This window comes from Gadus morhua, chromosome 11 (genome assembly GCF_902167405.1).
Source record: "Gadus morhua chromosome 11, gadMor3.0, whole genome shotgun sequence".
NCBI classification, from domain to species: Eukaryota; Metazoa; Chordata; class Actinopteri; order Gadiformes; family Gadidae; genus Gadus; species Gadus morhua.
In genome coordinates, this window is record NC_044058.1 from 18,987,272 (window position 1) to 19,013,114 (window position 25,843).

At 42.8% G+C, this 25,843-nt stretch overlaps 2 protein-coding genes across 2 annotated transcripts in view; one reads left to right on the forward strand and one right to left on the reverse strand.

Moving 5' to 3' along the window:
* Window positions 1–16,843, forward strand: part of LOC115553403 (transmembrane protein 65) — a 35,828-nt gene extending 18,985 nt beyond the window's left edge. The window contains exons 4-8 of the mRNA XM_030369586.1: window positions 561–628; window positions 2,465–2,519; window positions 6,759–6,801; window positions 11,522–11,627; window positions 14,225–16,843. Coding sequence (XP_030225446.1) covers window positions 561–628; window positions 2,465–2,519; window positions 6,759–6,801; window positions 11,522–11,627; window positions 14,225–14,401 — 449 coding nt within the window. The 3' untranslated portion in view covers window positions 14,402–16,843. The remainder of the gene's footprint in view (window positions 1–560; window positions 629–2,464; window positions 2,520–6,758; window positions 6,802–11,521; window positions 11,628–14,224) is intronic.
* Window positions 16,844–19,828: 2,985 nt separating this feature from the next.
* The window catches only part of mboat1 (membrane bound O-acyltransferase domain containing 1), a 13,002-nt gene continuing 6,987 nt past the window's right edge, over window positions 19,829–25,843 (reverse strand). Inside the window, exons 8-13 of the mRNA XM_030369577.1 lie at window positions 25,354–25,546; window positions 24,490–24,593; window positions 24,119–24,183; window positions 23,354–23,486; window positions 22,849–23,000; window positions 19,829–22,518 (exon numbers count right to left, since the gene is read on the reverse strand). Coding sequence (XP_030225437.1) covers window positions 22,344–22,518; window positions 22,849–23,000; window positions 23,354–23,486; window positions 24,119–24,183; window positions 24,490–24,593; window positions 25,354–25,546 — 822 coding nt within the window. The 3' untranslated portion in view covers window positions 19,829–22,343. The remainder of the gene's footprint in view (window positions 22,519–22,848; window positions 23,001–23,353; window positions 23,487–24,118; window positions 24,184–24,489; window positions 24,594–25,353; window positions 25,547–25,843) is intronic.

Consider the following 25,843-nt stretch of genomic DNA (forward strand, 5'->3'; position numbering starts at 1 on the left):
TTCCAGAGAGAGTGAGAGAAAGAGAAAGAGAGAGAGAAAGAGAGAGAGAGAGGGAGAGGGAGGGAGAGAGAGAGAGAGAGAGAGAGAGAGAGAGAGAGAGAGAGAGAGAGAGAGAGAGAGAGAGAGAGAGAGAGAGAGAGAGAGAGAGAGAGAGAGAGAGAGAGAGAGAGAGAGAGAGAGATAAAAGAGAGAGAGAGAGAGAGAGAGAGAGAGAGAGAGAGAGAGAGAGAGAGAGAGAGAGAGAGAGAGAGAGAGAGAGAGAGAGAGAGAGAATCACCTACTGATGACCTCATCCTGTTAACTTCCCTGAACAGGAACTTCTCTAGAGACTAAATTAATCAAGTTCTCCCAGAGACATTTTCCGTTCAACCGACACAAGGGCAACGTCCCTCCTCTGTTGCCATGGTTACCATCACCAAAAATCCCTAATATGTTTACCTGCTGTGACTTCTACTCCTGTACTGTTTTGACATTCAATACAGCTTTTATGCATATTCATAACTATATATTGCAATGCTATTTCTAAATGGATTTCAATGTGCTTGACCTTTTTATTCCAGTTCTGCTGCACAATGCAATCCCCTTCGTGGGCTTTGGATTCCTGGACAATGCCATCATGATAGTGGCTGTAAGTATCTCAACTCCTGATGTGCTCTCAGCCCCCCGTCCCCCGTCCCCCGTCCCCCGTCCCATTCAGCTCAGTACCTCAAAAGCGTGACACAGGAAGCTCGGAGCCATTAAGAGAACAAAAAGACTGGCGTCTTTTGTCTTCTTCCCTCTGCTCATTTAGTTTTATCTCTTACCCCCCGTGCCTCTCATTATGTCGGCACGCCCACCGCCTTCTTCATCTGCACACAGAGCTGTCTCTTTATTTCTCTCAGTGAACCTCTCGTTAGGATTACTCAGCCCTTCTGTCTCCATTAGGCTCCTTGTGTATTTTCCTTCTGAGACCCCAATAAACCCCATTGTCTGCTGAGCTCCGCCGAAACACAAATCAACCTCACTGACAAACAATCCCCACATAGCTGTTTGTCAAATCACGTTTCATGTACCCCGGGTGGGAACCTAATTAGCATAACATATCAGCAAGCATTGGGCAATTAATCTGGCAAATTAATCAGTTTATAACGACGCGATACACACTTGTTGCGACGAAGCAGATGAGTAGGTCGAGAACAGTACAGATTACACACACACGCACACACACACACACACACAAACATACACTTAGACACACACAGACACACACATACACATACACACAAACAAATACACATACCTAGTTATTTATCTATAATGTTTGATCAACTACTTATGAAGGTGTTTGGGCTCAGTGGACACAGAAGCAGTAGCAGTAACCATGACAATTAGAACGATCCTGGCTGTGTTCGAACTGGGGGAAGTATAGGGGGAATGTGGACACTAATCATGTGCCGTAAATCTATCGGTGTGACGTGTATTGGCAACATACACAAGCTTATCGATTGGATTATGGCTTAGCCCCGGAGGTAGAGCGCGTTGGCTTGTAACCGGAAGGTTGCTAGTCCAATCTCCGGCTTCTCCCGGCTGAATGCTGATGTGTCCCTGAGCAAGACACCTCACCCTAATTGTTCCCGAAGAGCTGGTTGTGGCCTTCCATGGTTGACTCCGCTATCGGTATATGAAGCGTTGTATGTCTGTAACTGGATTAAAGCGTCTGCTCAATGTAAAATGTCACCCTGGGATGTTTCCTTTGCATAAAGAACCTGTAAGTACCAGACCCTCTCTATTGGATGACAATGAATGAACAGCTATGCACCTTGGGATTTAGCTTCGCAAATAAAAATACAATCATTTTTCATGCGCAGGTAATGTGCACTATAGAGCTAGAATTGTGGTCTCACATTTTTGAAGCCACTTCCAATTGAATTTCATCCTAAGTGGAACTGAATGGGGCGCAGGTGGGCCCATTGGAGAAGGGCCCCCGGTACCACAGCAGAACTGGGGCAGAACCTAGTTAACGCATGATTTCCAGATTGTGGGTACGAGTCTGTCTGCTCAGAGCACTTAGGGAGACCTGTTGTGCTGCCAAGTGCACATCGGAACGGAATTGGAGGCCTAACGAGGCCAGATGTCGATTGCAGTCTCTTATTTTGAATGCCGTCGTCTTCTTGGTGCCAAGACATAGTAAGGGGTGATCCCGGTGTGACACCGTTGAAGAATGAAGCAGTAAAACAAACAGAATCCATTTTAATGAAACAATGTATTTAGATATCATAGAATGAACCGCATTTCAATGAAGCCAATGTGATCTCAATAAGTCTGTATGTGTGTGTGTGCGTGTGTGCGTGCGTGCGTGCGTGCGTGGGTGTGTGTGCCTGTTTGTGTATGTGTGTGTGTGTGTGTGTGTGTGTGTGTGAGTGTGTGTGTGTAAGAGAGAATGTTTGCGTGTCAAATTGACTGTGCCTTTGTTGTATTTCCCCAGGGCACTCAGATTGAGCTGTCTATTGGAGTGATCCTTGGCATTTCAACTATGGCAGGTAAGATAACCGCATGCATAATACCCTATTACATTATATTAATAATGTTATTGTCAATGAATCCTTCTTAAGGGTACGCAGTAGCATTCAACTGCAGTACACCCTTGGGCGTTTGACGTGTAGTGAGTTTAAGTGGTGAAAGAGTGGTCTATAGTCTTTTTTTAATACCAATATTTGCAGGATTTTTTTTAGGCCCAGTGGACAATTTGTTTGTGGAAAAGAAGTAGACAACTGTAATCACACACACTATCTCACAGAGTTATCTTATTGGTTTCTTTCATTGCGGCGGAGAAATATAGAATTCAGAGTAAGTGGATTATTGACTCCATTCTTTAGCGATAGCTTACAGCCAGTCAGTCACACAGAAATGATGTGCTCTGGGGCACAAACACCAACACATTTAACATCAGGGTTTTTTCGGAGCTGTGACTCCCACCACCACTGATTGATTACGCCATTGAACCAAGAGGGCAATCATTTAAGACTTCAATTCCTGATATGCAAACCTTTACATTTTGTGTTCTGCATTCCTACTTTCCAGCGGTAGAGCTGGCCTACAGAGGGGGATGGGTTTAAAGATGAGCCTTTGAATGTCATGGTTGTGAAAGGTCCTAGGTTAACAATAAGGCAGGTATGGAGGATTATTGCAAGTGGAGGCTTATGGTCAGGGTTCAATAACAGGGGAGAGCCGACGTATTTGGACTGAGCGCTCAGTTATTGGATCCGACAGACGAGTGGTGGTAGAAAACGTTGGGTAAAAACCATTGAAGATTTTCAGTGGGTTCTTGCTAGGAACCTTTAAGTCTTTAAATCTGTCCTGGTTCCTCCAGATCAGCTGCATGGATTTACAATTTATTTTCATCTCCATCTCATGCATACATTAGTTTGCTCGTGGCTTGAGGTTATGGAATGTCATCCACTATGGTTTATGGGATTTAATATATCCAATCCCTGTATTGCTAGTTATAAAATCGAAAGGTGGTGAAATCCGGATTCACATCATCTAAGTCTGTCTAGGAGGTTTTTGTCCATTTGTCTTGCCGAATGACCAAAACCATGAAGCCAGAACACACATAGGGAAAACTATCTGCTGAAGGTTGGCTTTTTCAGCAGAAAATAAGTACAACTGAACTGTGTAATCATTCAGTCACACAGTCCCGCAGCGATGGACGGTCTTAACCAGCAGCCATATACCGAAATATAGCAACTGCACTGATGTTCGTTGAATAGCGGGCCTTTAGGCCATCGAGGAAGGACTAATCTACAGCGTATTGCCTCATCAGGGAGTTAACGAAGGGGGAGAGAAGATCATAGAACAATCCTGACTGGCCTCAAGGTTAATATGTTGGCATTGAGTAGAGAGTTGTTAGGGGACATTTCAGGAAATGATGGCCTTTATATTTTCTTCACTACCTTTCATAAATAAAGCCAGTGATGGGAGATATACGGTCGGATGGTCGAGAAGATGAACAATGAATGGGTGATGGAAAACAAAATGACCAGAGTGAGGCATGAAGGGGAAATCTCTTCCTTTGAAAACATTCAACGGCAATTGGGTTCTGTGCCTCCTGCAGGTCACAAACGCACGCAAATGCACACACACGCACACACACAGAGACATACATACACAAACAAAAACATACACAACCACACACAGACCCACTCCCCTGGTTTGACCTGATCATGTCCTCACAGCCTATGGTGCAAAGATAACAGGCACACACACACACAGACCCACACACGCACACACACACACACACACACACACACACACACACACACACACACACAGACCCTCTCGCCTGGTTTGACCCAATCATGTCCTCACCGCCTCATTGTACGATCAAATTACAAAATGCATTTGGTGCATGGATAATGTGCTGTTACTAAAGCTCATTTACTCTTATTATATTAAGTTGATTTTGTGTTTCAATCTAGAACCAGGGTGACAAGGGATCCAATGTGTTTGCATAACCCTTTACATATTGTCCCTGGCAGCTCTCGGTTATAATGAGCAATAGAAATGCACCACCATTTTTTAAGACAGATTGTTATTTATAGTATTATGAATTTCTTTTTTACTGGGCAGCAACAAACACAATCCAATCCATCCGGTCGACAAACAACTCTTAAGTGTTTGTGTTATCTGCCCGGTTTAGTTATTTGTGGCTGAGGTTTTTCTCACATAAACGCCAACCTTCCTTCAACCCTGTGTTGTTTAACAGGAAAGGCAGGAGAAGGATGGAGGTAGCTCTGTCTCCATCTTGTTCTCTCCCTTGCCCTCACCGTTTGATTAGTGCGAGTGATGGAGTCATCTAACCACGTTAAATGTCCCACCGTTCACTCTGGCAAACTGTCATGAGACACTCCCATTACTCTTCAAAGCGTGTTTGTGTTTGTGTGTCAGTGTTTTGCTCGGCTAGCTGTAGGTTTGTATTGAATCGGACACGCCGCTGAGTCAAAGCCCTCAAGCCTCAAGCCCTGGCCGGCTGGAAAGGTGATTACTAGTGCGAAAACACAGTGAAGTCACAAAGCTCTCCGGCTATAGGTTATCGGTCCAATAGATCTCGCCCACTCACTACCGGATGATGTAGTGATGTATTGATTGTGGTTGTGCCTTTACAGTTATGTGTTTTTCTTTTCTTAACTATTCACAGCGTACATGATGGATGTTTTTTAATCTAAAATGCACACTTCTATCCGATTTTACACTTTCATTTCAGAATCTAAGTCTTTATTTTTCAGCTTTTATCAGCAGCCAGTAAGTGTTTAACTCCACTGATACCCGACAAAGATTAAATGTTTTTTCTTGAAATCACAAACCAAGTAACAGCAGCTGCCGGGGGATTCACGAGTCCACGACGGGGAAAAGAAACAGGACTACCTGGGTCAGACAACAAGACAGAGACAGACAGAGACAGACAGAGACAGACAGACCACGAGACAGAGACAGACAGACAGACAGCGAGAGGACTGCATCTGCTGCTAGAACTCATCTGCATTCCAATTAGTACATTTAATTGGGTGTGGGTGTTGTGTGTGTTTAGGAGAGAGAAGGATATGAGCCAAGAGATACCGCCCGGTGTGTCTTTGCTCTCATTTTATTCTTTGAATTATTCACTCTAATTCCCAGAGGTAGGATGTCGTTGTTACTAAGCCTTCGGGGGCGTAGATAAAGAAGATGCACCTGTTCGCTAACGATTCTACACCACGTCAAAAAGTATTCAGACACTCGGTACTCCGAGTAGGGATTTTCTCCACGTTTTTATTCCTCCCTTCCCTCTGTGTCTCTTTCCAATGACTTCACACACGGCCTGGTGGGCTGGAGGTTAGCTCCAGACCGCACAACCGAGCTAACCTCCTCCATTAGCTACCTCATGGCTGAAGGAGCTTTATTAGCATTGAAGCTATCCGTATCCCAGGAGGCCAATGCTAGATTCTACTCAAAGGGTCAGGTTAGAGGATCTGTACATCACTCTTTGACCACAGCATCTGTGCCACAGACTGTGCCACTTAGACTGCTTGGAGTTATGGATGCTTTCAGACATGCAGAGCTTTCCAGGAACACTTTGAGATCTTGTTGATTGAGCCTACTGTCTTGGTAAGAAATTAACAGATAATTTGAAGGATGTTTTATGGGTTTTTCTTGAATTTTGATAATTTCAGACGTTCTCTCTCTCATATTTTATATATATTTATATAAGTTAAGTATATAGAGAACAAACCAAATTTAATCAGAGCGAGCTGGATTGTCTGGCAATATAGACTTTAAGAGGGGGAAAAAAACAACTGATTGAATCTTACATATCTACATGCCTGGGTCTAGACTAATTATTTTATATTTTTCTAACCTTCAAAGCTATAGCCCATAGCTGTGAAGGTTAGAAACTGAGTCTAAAACTAGATTTCAAAGTGATAAACAATGACTTGTTTCCTGTCTGGATTCCCTCACAGCATACACAATTTAGTGAGCCGTTCATTAATCCTGTTTATTGTTCTCTCTCTCTCTCTTTCTCTCTCTCGCTCTCTCTCACTCTCTCCCTCTCTCTGGCTTTCTCCCTGTCTCTCTCTCTCTCTCTCTCTGGCTCCCTCTCTCTCTGTCTCTCTCTCTTTCTCTCTCTCTCTCTCTCTCTCTCTCTCTCTCTCTCTCTCTCTCTCTCTCTCTCTCTCTCTCTCTCTCTCTCTCTCTCTCTCTCTCTCTCTCTCTCTCTCTCTCTCTCTATCTCCCTCTCTCTGTAGCCGCTGCCCTGGGTAACTTGGTGTCGGATCTTGCAGGACTGGGGTAAGACACGCACACACACTCTAACCACAGAGCTACCTTCAGACAGACAGCCCTACACCTAGACCTACAGGCCGACACAAACAGACCCATTCTGGGTCGCCCTTGCGGTATAAATTCGAAGGGGCTTGTTGAGTGGCACTCAGGCTGGATGGAGGTCCATTAGGCCAGTCCTTCCCACGACCAGTACGTAGGAGTCTCTTCATCCACCGCAATTTGCTGGATGAATGTGGCTCCTCAGCTCAAGTGTGCGTGTTTGTGTGTGTGTGTGTGTGTGTGTGTGTGTGTGTGTGTGTGTGTGTGTGTGTGTGTGTGTGCCTGCCTGCCTGCCTGCCTGCCTGCCTGCCTGCCTGCCTGCCAGCCTGTCTGTCTGTCTGTCTGTCTGTCTGTCTGTCCGTCTGCGTTAGTGTGCAAGGCCAGAGGGAGTATCAAAGTCTCTCACCCACCACAATCAATTGATAAATTATTCATCATGCCAACCTCAAATTGAAAACGACAACAATTTGTGTTTAAGGATAAGAATGGTCATAAATACTGAACAGTAAAACAAAAAGAGGGCCTGAAGGCCTGAAGTGGACCCACTACCCACTACTCATCGGTATGCAGGGCTGTGCCTCTTGATGACTGTGGATGGTGTGGGGCCGATCCATCATGTCAGACTGCAGATCCCCAGGTTAACCAGAGTCCTTGGAGGCTGGACTAGATTAGAGGAGCGCTAAGACGAGGAGACTCTAGCCATGAGAGCCACCTTGAGCTCCAGAGACCAGATTCCTCCCAGACCATCATTTGTTCCACTTCTGTGGTTTGCATAAATTTGACAATGCTCTGGCATTTAATTTAACTTATCTGTCCGTTTTTTTGTTTGTGTTTGATGGACTCTTAAAAAAATGTTTTACCAAAACACTACTTTTTAATATTTGTTTAATATAACTTACGTTTGAAAAATGTATTCTATAAAAACAATTGTTAAAAAACGATGTAGCGTACTGATGCAAACTTTTCTACATGAACTGAAGCATTTTGTGCGCGTAAATGCCTGGACGCTGGAAAACCCTCCGTCTCCACTCGATTCCCGCGGGAGCTTCAAGGTAAAAAACAAGCACTTGGGTGTGCCCGTTAATTAGTGGGCCACAGCTGTGACAAGCCGGAAAATGGACATCTCATGGCGCTGTTTCTAAATGTCATCGTTGTTCTGGTCGTCCCCCTCCCCATGTCCCTGACCACCCTGTAACCTCGAGAGACGTGCAGGTTGAGAAGATGGATGGATGACGCGGCGTCATGGCCTTTTATATTCTTAAGTCCGTCTCGTAATGAAAGCATAATACACCACACTGCCCCCTGCTGGTTCGTCTGAGCAACTGTCAAACTAATGGATCCCTCCTCGTTGACGCTCTAGTTCACGATATTTAAGACACGCTCGTCGAAATGCTAATTTGCCAAAAATAGATAACGTTAGCTAAATGAAACCCTGAATAACTTTACGGTTAACCGGTCGCAGTGAATAATTAAGTCTGAAGCGTGCCTGCACACACCCACACACACTCAAACTAACTCTACACCGACACATGTAATACAAGCACAGATCAAACACACGCAGCACAGGCCAAACAGACGCACAGTGACGCAAAAACAACTACTGAAGAACGATGCATTATGCATTCCTATGCGTTCCTTTATATCCTACTGAAAGTTTCGTTCATATGTATGCATATTTGGGCATTTTTGGACCTTGTGTTCCATGTAATTCCATCATGTTAACATATTACATTGACATAATGTCATGCAATATTCATTTTATTGAGACTAAACCAGTAGTAAACCTGGGGAACATTTTACATATATATACGTACATGGATAAAGGTGCACACACACACTACCTTCTACACCATGAAGTGATCATGCTGACCACTGATGCCAAACCGCAATAAATGAGTCCCACCGTCTTCAATATCAAGCCTCAAACTGCAGCATTTTAAATCTGTACGATGCGTCAAGCAAAACCCACCCATGGACATCTAACTGCTCGTAAGTTAGGAGATGGAATTTGAGTCAATACTTTTGTCTGCTCTCAGCTTCGGGTTTCTGAGATATTGGGCGAAATGTATCAAAGCCACGGTTGGGCCTCACACTGTGTTCTGCAAATTACGTGTGAGTTTGTGTGTGTGTGTGTGTCTCTTTTGTGATTGTGTGTGTGTGTATGCGCGTGTGTGTGTGTGTGTCAGAATGTGTTAGTGTGTGAGAGTGAGTTTATGAAAACAGTGTGTGTGTCCGTATCGCACGCACACCTGTGTCTCTGTGTGTGTGTGTGTGTGTGTGTGTGTGCGCGTGTGTGTGTCTGATTCAGCATCATTGCAATGAGTGAGCCAGCAGCCTTCTCCATTGATGATAAAGTTTTATATCTGTGAGCCCGTCCTCACTCCCTCCCTCCGCTATACAACAATCAGAGTTAATATCCACACCCAGAGCCAACACAATATTTGAACATGGGTCCAACAATCCATTATGATCTCCCCCCAGGGGGCGGCTTGTATAGACACCAATCCGTGGGATAGTAAGCAAGTATATTCGCCTGCAATTGCGTCCATTATAATATTTCATCTTTTAATGTGTGTGTCGGCTAGCCCGCTGTTTTTCCACATTAACATTGCTCTACGTTATGCTGTGCCCAACACTGTTAACCATTGTCTGTGTGAGGGTGCTCAAGTACTAACACTCCAGTATACCTAATTACAGCCCATGAAATAATAATGATGACGGCCTTCCTTTTAATCATGAGGAAATGATCAATAGCATGTGTGTGCTTACCGCCAAACACTATCTTGTTGGTTAGGAATTGTGGTATGTTTGTGATGTCCTGGCATGGATTATTGTTGTTATGTTGTTGTGGTGGGGTTCTGTGATTGAGGTATGGTAGTGCTTGGTTGTAGTGTTTTTGCGGTATGGTTAGTGGTTGTGCTATAGTTGTGTGATTGAGGTATGGTAGTGCTGTGATTGTAGTGTCGTTGCGGTATGGTTAGTGGTTGTGCTATAGTTGTGTGATTGAGGTATGGTAGTGCTTGGTTGTAGTGTTTTTGCGGTATGGTTAGTGGTTGTGCTATAGTTGTGTGATTGAGGTATGGTAGTGCTGTGATTGTAGTGTTGTTGCGGTATGGTTAGTGGTTGTGCTATAGTTGTGTGATTGAGGTATGGTAGTGGTGTGGTTGTGGTGGGGTTATGGACTGGTGTGTGATTGAGGTATGGTAGTGTTGTTGATGTGTGGTTGCGGAATGGTTTGTGGTTGTGTGGTAGAGATATGGTACTGGTTTGGTTGTTATATGATTGAGGACTGGGTGTACTGTATAGTAATGCAGTATTGTAACGATGCGGTTGTGGGAAGAGATCTAATAAAGATATCATCCCCTCCACCTTGGGCGCTAAGCCAGACATTAATGACACACCCCAGTGGCTCTGTAGGGGGGAGAGACCCCACCTAGTACTCCTCAGAGGTCCAGCTGACTCAACACTGAACACCCAGTAACAACGCAGACATATACCCTATCGGTTCCTGATAGACGTATCGGAGATGGTTTCTTGGAACCTAATTACATTTCCGTTCAGCACACTCATCTGTTTAAATGCGTGAGGCTTGTGTTTATCTGTGCAGACGAACCACACGGCCTAAATACTACTCAGACAGTGCAAGCTGATCTACGATTGTTTTCTCTACTCGTTGTCTGATGGTGGATTTTTTTATAACCTCTATGCACACACGTCTGTATAAAGTAACAGCAAAAGTCTACAATAACACCCTTGGTGGACGTTTCTCCACCCCTTTTGATGCGTGCATGCAAATCCCGCTGTATCCGTCTCAGAGGCTGGGGGTTGCGGGGGGACGGGAGACGGCATCTATTCTCCAATATCAATATTCATGAGGGCGCCTGGGTGTTGGGTTGTCAGTGAGGCCCCTGATTGTTAACTCGGGGGGCCTTGTTGCGCCGCAGGGAAGGACGTCACGCTGTTCAGAACGTCGGCATTTAAAATGTCAGCCCCAGAGGCACGGGCCACAAGTGGACCAGCTGTTGGTGCCGGCGTCTCCGTTCCGATTGCTGCTTTTAGTTTGCGGCGCTCTGAAATGTAATTATGTGTGTGTGTGTGTGTGCGTGTGCGTGTGTGTGTGTGTGTGTGTGTGTATGTGTTCATTTGAGGGATTGTGCCTGCTTCACAAATGACAATTTGAGTATATTTTGTGTTTCTGCGTTAGGCATTCAGCCAGAGAAGCACTCGTGTTATTATTATAATGGTACATTATATTCTATTACTGTAAATGTCAGCCATTTTACGACATTATGCTGTAGTCTATCGCAAACCTCACATTTTTAAAACACAGATTGTTTGTATCTATTGAGTTTATCCACAGTTTGACTGATGTGTGTATGCTTAAGGTTTAATATTATGTGTTTGTCGTAGAGGCACTTTAATTCCTAAACATCAGCCAGTTAGAGAAACACTCATATTATTTTTATAGTACATTATATTCTATTACTGTAAATATCATCCGTTTTATGAAATTGTTTGTATCTATTGAGTCTATCCACAGTATGATTGATGTGTACGCTCAAGGTTTTTCTTCTTCGCCTTCGGTGTGGAGAAGTGACGGTTTTGGCGTGTTATATCTCAGCACACATTCCCTCATTAATCACTCTCCCACTCCCTCCCCTCCTGTGTGTGTCTCTGGTCTCCCTAGCCTGGCAGGCTACGTGGAGGTGCTGGCCTGTCGGCTGGGCATGCAGATCCCAGACCTCAACCCCAAGCAGGCAGACATGTGGCAGACGAGAGTCAGCTCTCACGCAGTGAGTCTTTGAGCTCTGAGCTCCTGCTCTTTTCGGTTTTCCCTCTCAAGTCGAGTGCTTGTTTGGTGTTGTTGATTTTCTGGTACGTTTCTAGGTTGTTGTCGTTTTCTTCTCATGATATCGATTTTTTTTATACTTTTCTTTTTTCCTCAATGTCATTCCCCAAGGTTTATTCGGCTTATTCGAATCAATATAAAATGAAGTCTATCAGTGAATATGAGTTCAAAATCTATTTATAAAAGTAATGAATCATTGAATTGATCAAATGTAGGGCATAATAAAATACAAAAATGGTGAATAAAATAGCTGGCAGAGTTCAAAGTATAAAGAGGAACAAATGGAAAACAATATGTGAGAGAATAGATTAATGTTACAGGATGGGGTTCAGAAGGGGGGTGCAGTGACAGTCATGAGTGTCGCAGAGTCCCCTTAAAATACCCCCCCCTCCTAACTAAAGTTGATAAACATCTGGGGCAGCTCCAACCGCATTGTTGGTGCAGGCTCCTTCTGATTGGCTCAGTTCCATGTGAGGTCACTAGCCACTGCGTTTAATGTCTCTTGGGTACATTTAAATAAATAAAAATGTAAACAGCAAGTTTCACTGAGAAAATACAAGATACACTCACAAACAGCACAAATCAATGAAATGTTTACTGACAAATAAACACAAAGAGTATAATTCATACAACTAAAAACCTATATTTTTTGGGGAAAACACTCAAATTCAACTCATGGTATTCTCCGTTAAAAGAGAACCGTCTGATGTCCTTTCAAGCAGCATTTGCCTTTCAAGTTTCACGTTTTCAGTCATAAGAACAACCACAACAGTGGAAGTCATTAAAGGTCCTGAAATGCTTGTATTGCATTGCAAGCAGCACGTACTAGGATCAAACGGCAGTGGGTTCTGATATTTTACAGCAACTGAAACTAATGTGAAGAGTATATTAAACGAGTGCAACGCATTTTAAACATCAAAATAAGTCACAGCATTTTGGACAGAATCAGGGCAGCCACATAACAGTGCCCTTGTAACCAGGTGTTCATTATGCCAGAAAAGGAGAGCTTACATTTCTTACATGGTGTGACTTTGCTAGTGCTACAGTGTACACTGTCATTCAGCTGGTTTAATTAGGATCTGCAACATGATATGAATGTACAACTGTTCCTATACATGCAGTTCTGGATTGTAATTGAAGTTAATATTAACTCATGGCTGTGTTCTTGTAAAAGTATACTAAAAAAGCTCTTAACGTGTCAATTAATAGATGTCATCTGTTTAAGTTTAATCTCTTAAACATATGATTGAAAAAGACAAACTATATGAAACACACTATATCACACACACTATAATAATGTATTATTATTATTATTATTATTATTATATCGATAGTCACATTAGATATGCAGCCAATGCACCAATGCCTTGTTCTCTTTAGCCCACTTAATTTCAAACTTTAGATGGCAGCCAACTCCAGAAAAGCCCAGGTGTGCAGAAACCCATCAAGCGCAGCTTGTACCTTTGCCAAGGTTCCCCGTCCTAACGCAGGGCCACTGTGAAGGAACCCTTTAAAGGCAGCTTGTATCTGTCTTACCGTCCTAACTCAGGGCCACTGTGAAGGAACCCTTTAAAGGCAGCTTGTATCTGTCTTACCGTCCTAACTCAGGGCCACTGTGAAGGAACCCTTTAAAGGCAGCTTGTATCTGTCCTACCGTCCTAACAAGATCAACCTGAAACACTCTTTTGTGCATCAATCAATCCACATGCTCAACACTGAATCAACCTCTAGATCAGGGGTCGGTGACCCTAGGCACGAGTGCCACCCCTGGCACGTGGCACAATAATAAATAACAAAAAAAAGATTTTTTTAATTGTATTTTATTATTATTATTAAAAAAATTCACCGCACAATACGGCAGCATAATTATTACTACAGATTTTTCTTGCACTTTATTCTGTTTTGGGCATTTCCTCCCAGTGCAAATATGATTAAATTGAAATGGGATCAATTGAGAAGAAAATATTTAAAATATTGTTGCAAGTGGCCTGTATGCATCGCCTTCACATTGGTTTGCAATGCTGTACATGTCTTAAAGATATTGATGTGGATGGTTCCAATATTCTCATCTATTCTTGTTTTTTACATTACTCACAGTGCAAATATGTTTTTGAATGACTTTCTGAAAGTGGTGTTTTAAGATGGGACATGTGTAATTATAATTTGTAAGCCCATGTAGCAAATATAGCAACAACACAAACATTTAAAATGTGGATGCATGATTGTGGACTATATGGAAATAAAACAATTCCAGATCTTCTGGAAATGTTTTTGGTCATAAATCATCTTAATATTTAATATATTGTTGCTTAAGGCACACTCATTAACGAGAAAATGTCAAACTGGCACTGCATGTTGAAAAGGTTGCTGACCCCTGCTCTAGATCAAGGAGAAGGTGAAGGGACTTTTATGTTTATGTGTTTGTGTTTTTCTGTTTTCTGTTTGTGGTGTGTGACATGAAAAATGTCAGACCTGTCTGACAAATAAAGTATCTTATCTTATCTTATCTAACGTGGTGTGAACCCCTCTCCACCTGTTCAGGGTAAGGGCATCGGCGTGGGCATCGGCTGCATCCTGGGCATGTTCCCCCTCCTCTTCTTCAAGGACGACGAGAAGAAGAAGAAGAAGAAGGAGGAGGAGGCAGCAGCGAGGGAGGAGGCAGCGAAGGCGGGCATCGCGGAGACACAAACCCTGGTTCTCGCAGAAGTCGGCAAATAATGAGGTTTCGTGCCTGCACAAGAGACGTATTACTATTTCATTTTATTTTTTCATTTTGTCATTATACGGTCATTTTTGTCTGGGATCGATGGATCCTGCCCGGAGATGGATTGCTGGAAAAAAACAACATATAATCGGAGATATTGACGGAGATATTCCAAGAGAGAGGTTTGATTCTTGGATAAGAGATTTGTAATACGAGTGGGACTCAAGCATGGCGTCACCCTTCCCTCTCGGACTGATGGCTCCCCGGACAACTGCTGCTACTCTGCGGCAGGTGGACTTTTACCGCGGGCTCTGACCTTCATCGCCTGGGGGTTGTGGAGTTATCCTGATCATCATCATCATCATCATAAAAAAAGAACAAACGTATCTCCTCCCGTCTCTACTGCCTAGAGACCTCTGAATCCATTCCACACGTAGAGTTAGCTCATAGTCACCGGTGGCTTTTCAAACTTTTTTTTTATTGAGGGATAGAATCCTTAAACATGTACAGCCACATGTATCCATTTTGAAAAGTGTTAAGCAAGATCTTATATGAAGCCCGGCGGAAGGAAAAAAAAAAAGGGCTGATATAATTCTCAAAAAAAAAAGATATTAATTTTCAAAGATGTATTGACTGAACAAAGACTATTATTTTGAGACTGTACATCCTGACACCAGAGTTACCTGGACAAAAGCACAGCATGACAACACATTGTGACATTGGTCCATAGACCATGGTGTGTGACTCTTTTATTCATCTCTCTACACACCGTTGTTACCTCTTCTGCACCTTGTGAACCTCAACTCACTGAAAGAGAGGACTCGGAAGCAGGTAGTATTTATTTTGCATATCGATACTATGCACCCATCTTTGTAATAACTTAAAAAACAGTACAACGACATACCAAGCATGTCTGCTTCCTTTACAACGTCTTGAACAGGACCAAACATTGCTGCCCCATTTGATGAGTGATAACTAAACTAATGTCTGCTTGGATGATTCCTGATCAAACTTTATCAAACAAAGGCTTTTATGCATTTATTTATTCTATTCAGTGATTTTGATGTGTTTGTCATTTGGCCATACTGTGTTATACTTTTTTAAACATAATATTTGATCTTAAATGACATGAAGTGAATGATGTGCATGACTGGCACTGTTATACAATACAGCCTCCCTTGCATACGCAATCAAACATTCAGAGGTATGGAAGAATAAAAATAGGTTTTGAAAGTGATGGAAAAGAAAAACCGAAGGGGGGACAACTTAAGAGTATGAATTGTTGCCAAGCAATAAAGAGTGTGGGAGCAGCAGGTGTTTAAAGACATGAGGGATTAACACTACTGGAGCCTGCTCCCTCTGACATTTATTAAGAAGTGCTTGTATGGCCGCGCTCCAAATTCCCATGCTTCTCTTCAGGAGGTTGAACAGGAGGGTGTAGTTTGCTTCAAAAATGGCAGGTTAAAATGGTGGCACTAATACGACAGTACTTTATGAGCACAATCGTGTTTACCGTTTTTTTTTGGGGATATCCTGGCTTACTGGATAAGGTAATAAACTGGAAAGGATAAACACGGGGTTCATGTTGGAAGTACAGCTCTGTTGACTGCACAGCGCTTCATAAACAACGATGCGCTCAAAACAACTCGTTCATTTTCCAAATGTTTTATTTATTATGATGATTGGCATCATGGGGTTCGACTGCAGAACAATACAACCTAGAACTCAGAGGGGGTCATTGCCTAGAGATAGGCTGTACATCAGTCCAAAACAAACTTTCATCTTAGATCAAATCGTTTGTTGGCAGATAGTATAACACAATTGTATTCTTCCTACGATACCCAACCTCTAAAATTATACGCAAATGTCCTACCTTAAAGATTGGAGCCGTCTTGAACGTACAAGTCACATACAAGGCTTACATGTCGATGATCCCTCATGCTCCCATAAATATATAAACACCTTAGGTTAAGGATCTCTGCCTTCATTTGTTTCTTTAAGCGTTAAATCGTTTAATATATTCAATATGTTTAAGTCTTGTACGGGATTAGAGGTCTTGTTTTGTTCAGTTCTAGTTTGATCTAGTGTTCTCAAGATCGACTTTATAAAGTAGATAATCATTTCATGTTTGATTGTCGTCTTGATTCCTCACTGAGTGGAATCTGAGATGCTCTGGAGTCGACCTGCATGTCCTCCCCCATGAAGGACCGAGGGGTCTCCAGCTATACACTGCTTAACTATACTATACTCACTGCACATATGCGAAAAAACATATTTATTTACATTTCGAGAGTCATGATGTTACAAGGTATTTATTGAGGACCTGGGTGTTGATGAACATCCACTATGATAAATGAAGGAGGAACATGAATTACTTACTAGTTAGGCCTCTTCCATCTAATCCCCTGAACTATATGGTGCATGTATATCGTTTGTAATAAAGATTTAAAACAAAATCGAAGACCTTTTGTCTATTTTGTAAAACATTCCCAGTGTGTTTTCCACAGTTTAAGAGACAAAAGTGAGTTTTACACTGATCTTGTCAGCTGACCTGATAATGGACCATGATGTGTGTGTCCCAAAACATGTTTTTAAAACTAGACTTTGCAGGAATCTTTTCCCATGATGCATTGGTGGCTACATAATTAGTCATCTTCCTAGTTCAGTGACTAGTTCAGAGGCTCACAACGTGAAACAGCCCCTGCTCAATGTATTAGAAACACTGGGATAAGTCACCCATAGTTAAATAAGTCTCCTAAACACTTTTTCCTGGTCCTCTAAAAATCTCCCTTGTCTTTCTGAATGACTGCTGCTGAATGATCAAATACCTAAAAAGTCAGATAACATAAACAATTAAAAACACGAGGAATGGCAACACAGATAAGCACCAGTGAAGGACAGAGCCGTGCACATGCTCGCGCTCCCACATGCTTTGAGACCAACACAAGCGACATAGTCCTGAAAAGCAGTCCTAGAGACGGCTAAGAAACAAGGCAGACTTTCTACAGGTGATCATGTTTGTTTTAAGCCTCAAGAAGAGCAGTGTTGTTTGTGAAGCCAAACAGGTCTTGTTAGACACTTGCTCTCCATTAGCTTCAGGGTAAAGTGTGAACTCTGCACCAACAGATGGAGTCCTTGCGACGGATAGCAGACAGGGGAATTCAGCTTGGGCCATACTGGATTAGTTTGCACCACAATGGAGCATAGAGCCCAATTATTACTGAGAGCAATGAATTGTATTTAAAAGGGCACCTATTTGTGAAATAAAACAAGCCTTGCCAGAAAGTCTTTGAGATGTATTTTTGAATTGGGGAGTTCAAATATAAAAATGATCTATTTAAAACTCTGGTCCGTCCTCAATGGCTGTAGCCTTCATGTTATTTCAGTGCCCTACATTGGTTTGAGAAAAGCCAAATGCTTGGTCTAATGGATGGGTCAGAGTGGACTAAGCCTATGACACCATTTATTTCCCTGGTTCCCAGGCCTTCCCTATTTAATTTTTTTTTTTTTACCATTTATTGCACATATAACGATGGTTATGTAGTTACATTTCTACTCAAGTTTACAATAAGGGTCCATCTATTAACCCTTAACTGACTTTACTTAATGCCATAAGCATTAACTTACATTCAACTCACAGTTAACTAATGGTCTGGTAACCACTTATTAATGGTGTTTGTGTTTGCTAAGGCTGTTCATGTTAACTAAGGCAATGGTTTCCATGTTAACGAAGGTATTCACTTATACTTGTATTAATAGGGTAAGGGTTAACCCTAAACCAAAGTAATATAATAATGATAATCACGGCGGTAAAAAATGGTATCAATGGTGGATAAGTGTGAGGCGTTGCAGTTTAGTCGTCATAAGCCAGTAAAGCCACACTGATTGGGTAATTAAACTGTGCCTATTAGTTGGATGAGCCCGTAAGTAATCTGCTGCGCATGCTCTTCTCAGTTTTGACCTTGTGATACAAGGACTTGACTATTTTCTGAATAATCCATTCTAAACCAAACGACTATGTTAATAGGTTGTGCTCATAATTGACAAGGCTGGATTATGTGGAGGACAGATTGTGCCAGGGAAAGAAATAATGATAAAAAATGTACCCCCTGTCAAGTTGGAGCCCTTCAGGCTTCACGTTGGACATCCCTGGAGTGGACATCTACTACTAGTTGTTGAAGGTTTCCTAAATTTTGTCCGACTGCCCCTTGACACCATTCCTACAAGTCGAAAAGACCAGTGGATAATATCATGTCTTATTTTTTTAGACATTATAACCCCGCATATAGTTGTATGATGCCCCAGGCTCTGTTAGAAATATGCAAAAGGCTTTGTAACTTGACCTTGATTCAAGGGTTTTAATTTATTTTATTTGTCACATGCATACAAGTATACAGTGAAATGAAAAGTCTGGCTGCCAACAGACAGAGCAGTCTACACCCAAAGTGCTGTTCCACTGTGAGTTTCAGCCCTAGTTTTCCGATCGGCCCACAGTAATTTTGGACGTAAGCTAAATTACGCGGAGCACGTCAATCGCCTTTCGTCGTCATAAGTTGTGGCAAGTTGACAGTGGCATATGTAGGTCATTAAGGGCCCCGGTGCTATACTACCTATGGGCCCCACCTGCTGCCCCCCAATAAAAACGTATAAGAAATATAATTTGGTCCGATTCTAATTTGAACCAATAGGCCTAAATACAATTTGTTTTGGGTTGCTTGAACATAACCAATGCAGTCGATTCACAATCAACAGATAAAAAGTACATCACAATAACATACAAAATACCACATTTTATAAATCAATACTGTTGGGGGTTCTGGAATACAATTTCTAAATCTATGGTCTTGTTTTGATTGTTTTTTTTTCAATACTGTTCTGTGGGACCGCCTGTCAAGGTCTTGGTCAAAAAGTCCCAGACCTGGTGGTCAGTGGTGATCATTGATCAGGTCGCTGATCCCTCTGGTGGCCAAAAGGTTTTAATTCCAATGTCCATTTCTCATGGTGGGGGTTAAAATAAGTGGTTATGAAACTTAGGAATAGCTGTTCTTTACTTCAAGTATAGAAATGAATGTATAAATGCCCTCAGTGTGCGCTTGCGACCCCAAGCTTCACACTAATCTTTGGATATTTGTCAACCTTGGATAAGACCAAGCTAAAATATATTTTCCAAAAAATGTCCCCATAAACTCTTGTCGACTTTAGTTCCAGGTTAAAAGCATATTAAGTTAGTTATTTAGATATTCAGTTAGTTAGACATTCATATATTCCTATACTGTAGGGAACAAAACGGTTTAAAATCGAATTTAACCTTTTAGCTAGCTTTTAGTTAGAAAGACATTATTTATTTATTTAGAAAATGTTTTCCCCCTAATTCCCAGCAATGTGAAACGCGCCATAAAACCTGGTAGTTATCGAAAATGATTCAATAATTATCAAAAACAAGCATTTTTCCTTTTATTTTTGCATTTTTTCATCCCCCATCGTGGAGGACTCTTTGGCCCTCGGGGGCCTCGAGGACAATTTGATTTTGATGAACATATTCAACTTTATTAGACATTATTAGATACAGTTCTAAACATTTAAATCCACATTCGTATTAAACCTATCAGCATGAACATACAAAAATATTAATCTTCAATTTTAAAAAAAAAGGTGTTAAGTTAAAATAGCTGCATATCCTCAAAACTCGCATCAGTTATTAGTCAAGGCCCTGTTGAATGGTTCTGTTCACTCACAGTTCGTCACCAACTCATAAACACAAAGCTCAATGTGCCGGACACTAAGCTGAACCACTCAACAAACATTTCAAACCATAAGTTGTGCAGACGAGTATGCATCTCTGAGCTTAAAACATACATCCTATCAAATGATCCAGTGCTGGTCACTGACAACATTTCAATTTTTCCTCGTTTTTTATATGACACATTTGACGCGTAGCATTCCGTCAAACAATAAACACGTGTATAGTTTCTTGTAACGTTGTAACATTTGGTTACAACGTCTTGTAACCTAATTTGAGCGGAGGTCATAGCGCTCCTGATTGGCACAAGCATCAGTTTACAGTCCGTCTCATTAACTCTACTGTAGTCTTCTGAGTTTTAAAACATGATTTTCTATCATTAATAACCATGGTGGCATTCAATCCCTTCCTCAGAGAGCGTGCGCTGTCCTCTCCTTTCCTTCTCTTATCCACCAGTCACACACCAGATTACACCCACAGTTACACTGAGAACCCTCATCAGCAATCAGCTGTTAGTTGGCTGAACCAGGAGTGTATTAACAACTCATGGGTTTGTTGTATCCGTCAAAAAAATGGCCAAAACCATGGCCCCAAAACCGTGATATGAACCGAACCGTGAATTTTGTGAACCATTCCACCCCTATTTTTTTCCATTAAGTTGAACAACATGCAGCTTCTTCACTTGTGTCTGCTGGTGATTGGCCAGCTCACTTGGTGGGAACACACCGCTAATTAATAAGATGCGGTATATTGAATAATTATATGATGAGATACACCTGTGTTAACCTGGTGACTGACCCCTAGCCGCCAGAGGCCACAGCCAATGGGAGGCAGGAGTGTCTCTTTATGCACCTCTGAGGAATAAGTCCCGCCTCCGAGGCTCCGGCTCCCTCGGTCAAACGTGACGCAGCTTTTACTTCTTCGCCACCTACAGAGTTTGTTATGTACGATCATTCAAGAACCCCATGTTATTTCCCATAGACATTTGACCGAGGGAACCGGAGCCTCAGAGGTCTATAAGGGCGGCTGTTAGTAGTCTGGGAGGCTTGAGCCGGGAGAGTATGCTGTGGGGGGGGGGCGTCGAGGGACGTCTGTGCTAGACTAGCTCACACACGGATGACGCAAACGCACACCAGGGGCGAGTGGAGGCAGACAAACAGCCTCGTCTCCCTCTTCTGTGCAAGTCCTTTTTGTTCAGTCGCACAAAGCGTGTGTGTGTGTCTTCCTCTGTGTGTGTTTTTGTTTTTGTTGTTGGCAGGGGCAATTTATGCATGCACTCGCCCGGGTGTATGGTCTTTTGAGTTCATGGTGTGTTGTGGTGTGTGTGTGTGTGTGCGTGTGTGTGTGTGTGCGTACCATTGTGTATTCATAAGTTAATGTCAGACACTATTCTGTGTAGCGCCCAACTCATAGAAGAGCAAGTAGCAGCAGTAGAGAGAGGTCTTCGCATTGTCCCATTGTCCTTTCGAATGGGCTGGCATGTAGAGCGATGTACTGTAGTCCATTTCCTACTACAGTACTACAGGAGGGAATGGACTACAGGAGGGAATTTACTCCAATATGGATGAACTACATTAGGAATGGACTAAAGTAGGGAATGGACTATAGTAAGTTGTGGACTACAGTAGAAAATTGACTGCAATATGGATTGGCAGCAGAAATGGACAGGAGCTAGGATGGACTACAAAATGAAAGGAGTTCACTTAGGATGGACTACAGTAGGAAATGTACTACAACAGACTGGCCCTTGGCATAGACGTCAACCGTAACAAAAGTGGTATTGTAGGTGAATTCGCCCTTCTTTTATGTGAACAAAACGCACCATATTTGGAAAAAAAAGCTGTACCCTTAACGCCATCGGTAAGCTCAACCCCAAGAGGATGCTGGGAAACAGAGCCGGCGTGTGCTCCCCGACGAACATTTGTTGCACATTAGCGGCACATTCGAAGCACTCAAGCTGGAATCCCTACTATCAGACTGCAACGTCTGCCATTCTTAACATTTCCGTCATTTCAAGTAATGGTTACAGCGATGCTTCCCAAGCACATTCCCCAGTGGTGTCGGGTCACAGAAGAGCCCTTCTTCTTCCCCAAGTTCTCATGGGGAAGGGGTTTGTGTTTGCCAAGAGGGGACCTCTGGGGTCCCTGTTTGGGGAGGCAGAGAGGGGCAGTGGTGGGGGCAGTGGTGGTGGTGGTGGTTGTGGTGGGTGGGGGAATTCATTCTGCCTTGAGGTTGTTGTTTGAATGAGGGTCCTGGCAGTGGGACGGATAGGGTGATAGGGGGAAGGGGGCGCTGGAGGAAGAGGGTGGTGGTCTGGGGGCCGGTGTGTGTTTTGAATGCAGGGCGATCGCCACCAGCATGCTGATGAGGTGGACGTGGAAGAACATGGACCTGGAAGAGAGGCAGATGGAGACCGGCTGTACTTGAGGAAAAATAGACAGGGAAAAGTGCTGCAAGCATGAAACAAACTTTCTTCGTCATCCTTTTCTCCAGAAAATTAAGTAGTACATTTAAATAGACTTGTTTTCTTTGGCTATGCATATAAAAACTATCCCAAGTCAAACGTAAAATTGATTCAGGGTTAATGAAACTCTAAGCTCAAGTAGCAGGAAGATTTCCCCATACGGCAAAAACAACAAACATAAGGAACAACAAATGAGGTCCAAGCACGAAACATAAATCCCAGCTGAGCTCCATGTCCCTGCGCTCCCAGCAGCGTACCTGTAATAAACCACGGTGGGCTCCACTGCCAGCAGTAGGAAGGGCATGACTGTGTAGCAGATGGCTAGCTGGGTGGCCGCCCAGGTCATGATGTCATAAAGCAGCTTCACACCTCTGGAGCACAGGAAGTGGTGCCGGACACACCGGCGCACCTGAGACGGCGACGGAGGGAGGGCAGGGAGGGAAGGGAGGGAGGGAGGGAATGGAAGGGAGGGAGGGAGGGTAGGGAGGGAAGATGGCAACGGAAAGATCAGGACCAACAACTCATTTGTTTTGGTTACGTGAGCCAGTTACTAACTAATTAAACACTGTGATTATTATGCTACCTGTGATCACTTCAATATTTGAAACAAACTGTCCGATGCAGACACACATATGAACACATGACCACCAAAAACCAACACGTGTCATTGTGGAACTGAAAACCCCGACAGTGCCTTGTCACACCGACTACGTGTATTTATTCTGCGTTTGATCATCCTTCAACTCGAGCGCGTCCACTCACGGCCCTCGCGGCTGCAGTGATGGGGATGGCCGTGATGAAGGTGAAGTAGTACCCGGGATACACTCCGTGCCACAGCGCCGAAAGGACAAAGGTCATCGCCATGGGATGGTGAGGAGCTCGGTCGTAGCACACACTAGGGAGAGAGAGGAGGGCAGGGAGTCTGGTGATTGGCTTGGGGGTTTTGTGTAAGGGAGGGACATGTTCATTACCAGGTCAGACCCTGACCTGGTTCTAGACGCTAGGCGGCGTTTCAGTTTGCACCGATAACTCACTGACTGAATGAAGTGGTGGACCAAAAATACATTTATAACGTAATTCTCTACTATTGTTATCAGGACAGTGCAGGTCAACACATTACAACAAGTAATGAAGGTTACCAATGCATAGGTTAAACCATTGAGGATGATACCATCATTTAAGTAGGCAAAACGTAAATATGTCCCTTTATTATTTTAGAAATGACATCAGATATTTGGCTCATATATGGACCACCAAATTACAAATGGCCCCATTTTGTTGATTTCAGGCTCAGAGGTACAGGTATCCCTAGTATACCCTAGATATAAAGGATAATACAAGCATGCAGAGGGTGTAGAGCAAGGGAGAGGTGTCAAATCTGAAGAGGGAACCCACGACACAGGCAATTTCACCTTCATTCAACAAGAGGCCAACGACAAACAAAAACAAAATACTTCTCAATGCACAATCACTGTAATTACAACTTCGAATCAGTGCATGATGACCTTCAACCAAAATATGACTTACGATTTGAGCCAGACTCCGGTTTGAATATTCCAGTTGTCTATGAATGTCTTAAAGCTTGTAGCGGTCTGAAAAACAATTTAACGGGGGTTACAAGGATATGTGTAAATGTCTCCTCGAGATATTCGCTGAAGAAGGTTTGGGATTTTAACCAATAGTGTCTTATAAGCACCTTAAAATGCTACCCTGCAAGAACAATAATGTTATTCCAACATTTCAAACTGCCAGTTGACGAAAATTAAACATCATATGCGCCAAAGATCATTGCAAGATTACGACAATGTATTTTAACATGTTGTTTTGGGTGTTTGTTTTCAGTGTGACTGCATTTTCTACAGAGGAGTTCGGACATGAACTGGTTTCTGCCCACATACCTCAATTCCCCAGATGTTGAGATTGCAGATCAGGTCCCAGGAAGGCTTTCCGTTGGCATCCATCCCCTTGAAACCGTACCCTGCCGCATTGTTGATGGCATCGGCTAAAGGCATAAAAGAAATAGGTCGCTAACTGAAGGAGAAACACCCAAGAAAAGCAGCAGCCACTTTGTAAATTAGGGTAAAATAGGATTTCAGTTTTAAAGGAGGTATTAATGATAAACATTTTAGGTTACCAATCAATACTCATGTCATGCCAGTTAAATGCGTGAATACGTTATGGTGGTGGGGTATTGTTCAAATTAAATGTGATGCAATTAACACAAATTGTGCGATGTACTTGTCTGAAGATAACTTGGGAACATGCTGTTGAGATATCGTCAAATCTAGGTAGACAATACATGCATTATTTAGAAGATGAGACTACTTATGTCAATGTTATAAGCGGGACAAATTTTTTACCATTAAAGGAGGGATGGAAAACTGCCTTGTGTTGCACCCCTAGTGGTTCTTGGCAAATCGGCTAACCCTTGAGTCAAGAGACATTTCTAATCTTTCAGGCATCATTTCCTTCCTTAATGTACAGGCAGGCCTAAAACTGTGCTTTTTAAAACATCCAGCGATTCTATTGCCTTTCCTGTACGACTTTCTACTTGTGACTACAAGTCGACTAGAATAGCTGTTGGGGCAAATATAACAACAAAACCCCAAAATATCTAAAAAAAACTAATCCATCTACTAATGTTGGGTGATATGTTCGTCTATTTAGCAGAACAAGACAACAAAATGTCACACATAGAAACCTCTCACATCGCATCGCACCGAAAAAGTGTTTGCCCCAGGGTAACACTACTGTGCCTTTACCTAGCGTCCAGGCGAAGTAGAACTTGGGCCTGGCCGCCTGTATTGAGAAGAAGGCGTAGACGAGTCTGGTGAGGAAGGGGGCGTGGCTGATGAAGTGGGGGTCCACGTTGTGCATGATGGGCAGCGAGCGGGTGACGGTGAGGAAGAAGAGCATGCAGCCACCGCACAGCAGCAGCTTGGAACACACTGCCCCCTGGAGGGAGGGAGGGGTCATCGGCCCTGTGTCTCTGTATAACCATGAGCAACTCGCCGTCTTCATGAAACTCTTTTTTTTTTTTGTTTGGTTAACATTTAATTTGGTCTATTTCTAGTGAATGAAAAAAGATAGCGGACTGTGTAAGGATAGTGATGGATGAATGTGCCGAGCAGATTAGTAGATGATGTTGATTTAGGATCACAACAAATGCATTCGTGTTAAATACTATCAATTCAGTCTTATCGAACACATTTTAAACAGTTTTTAACGAAATGTCCCACTTCCAAAAATATT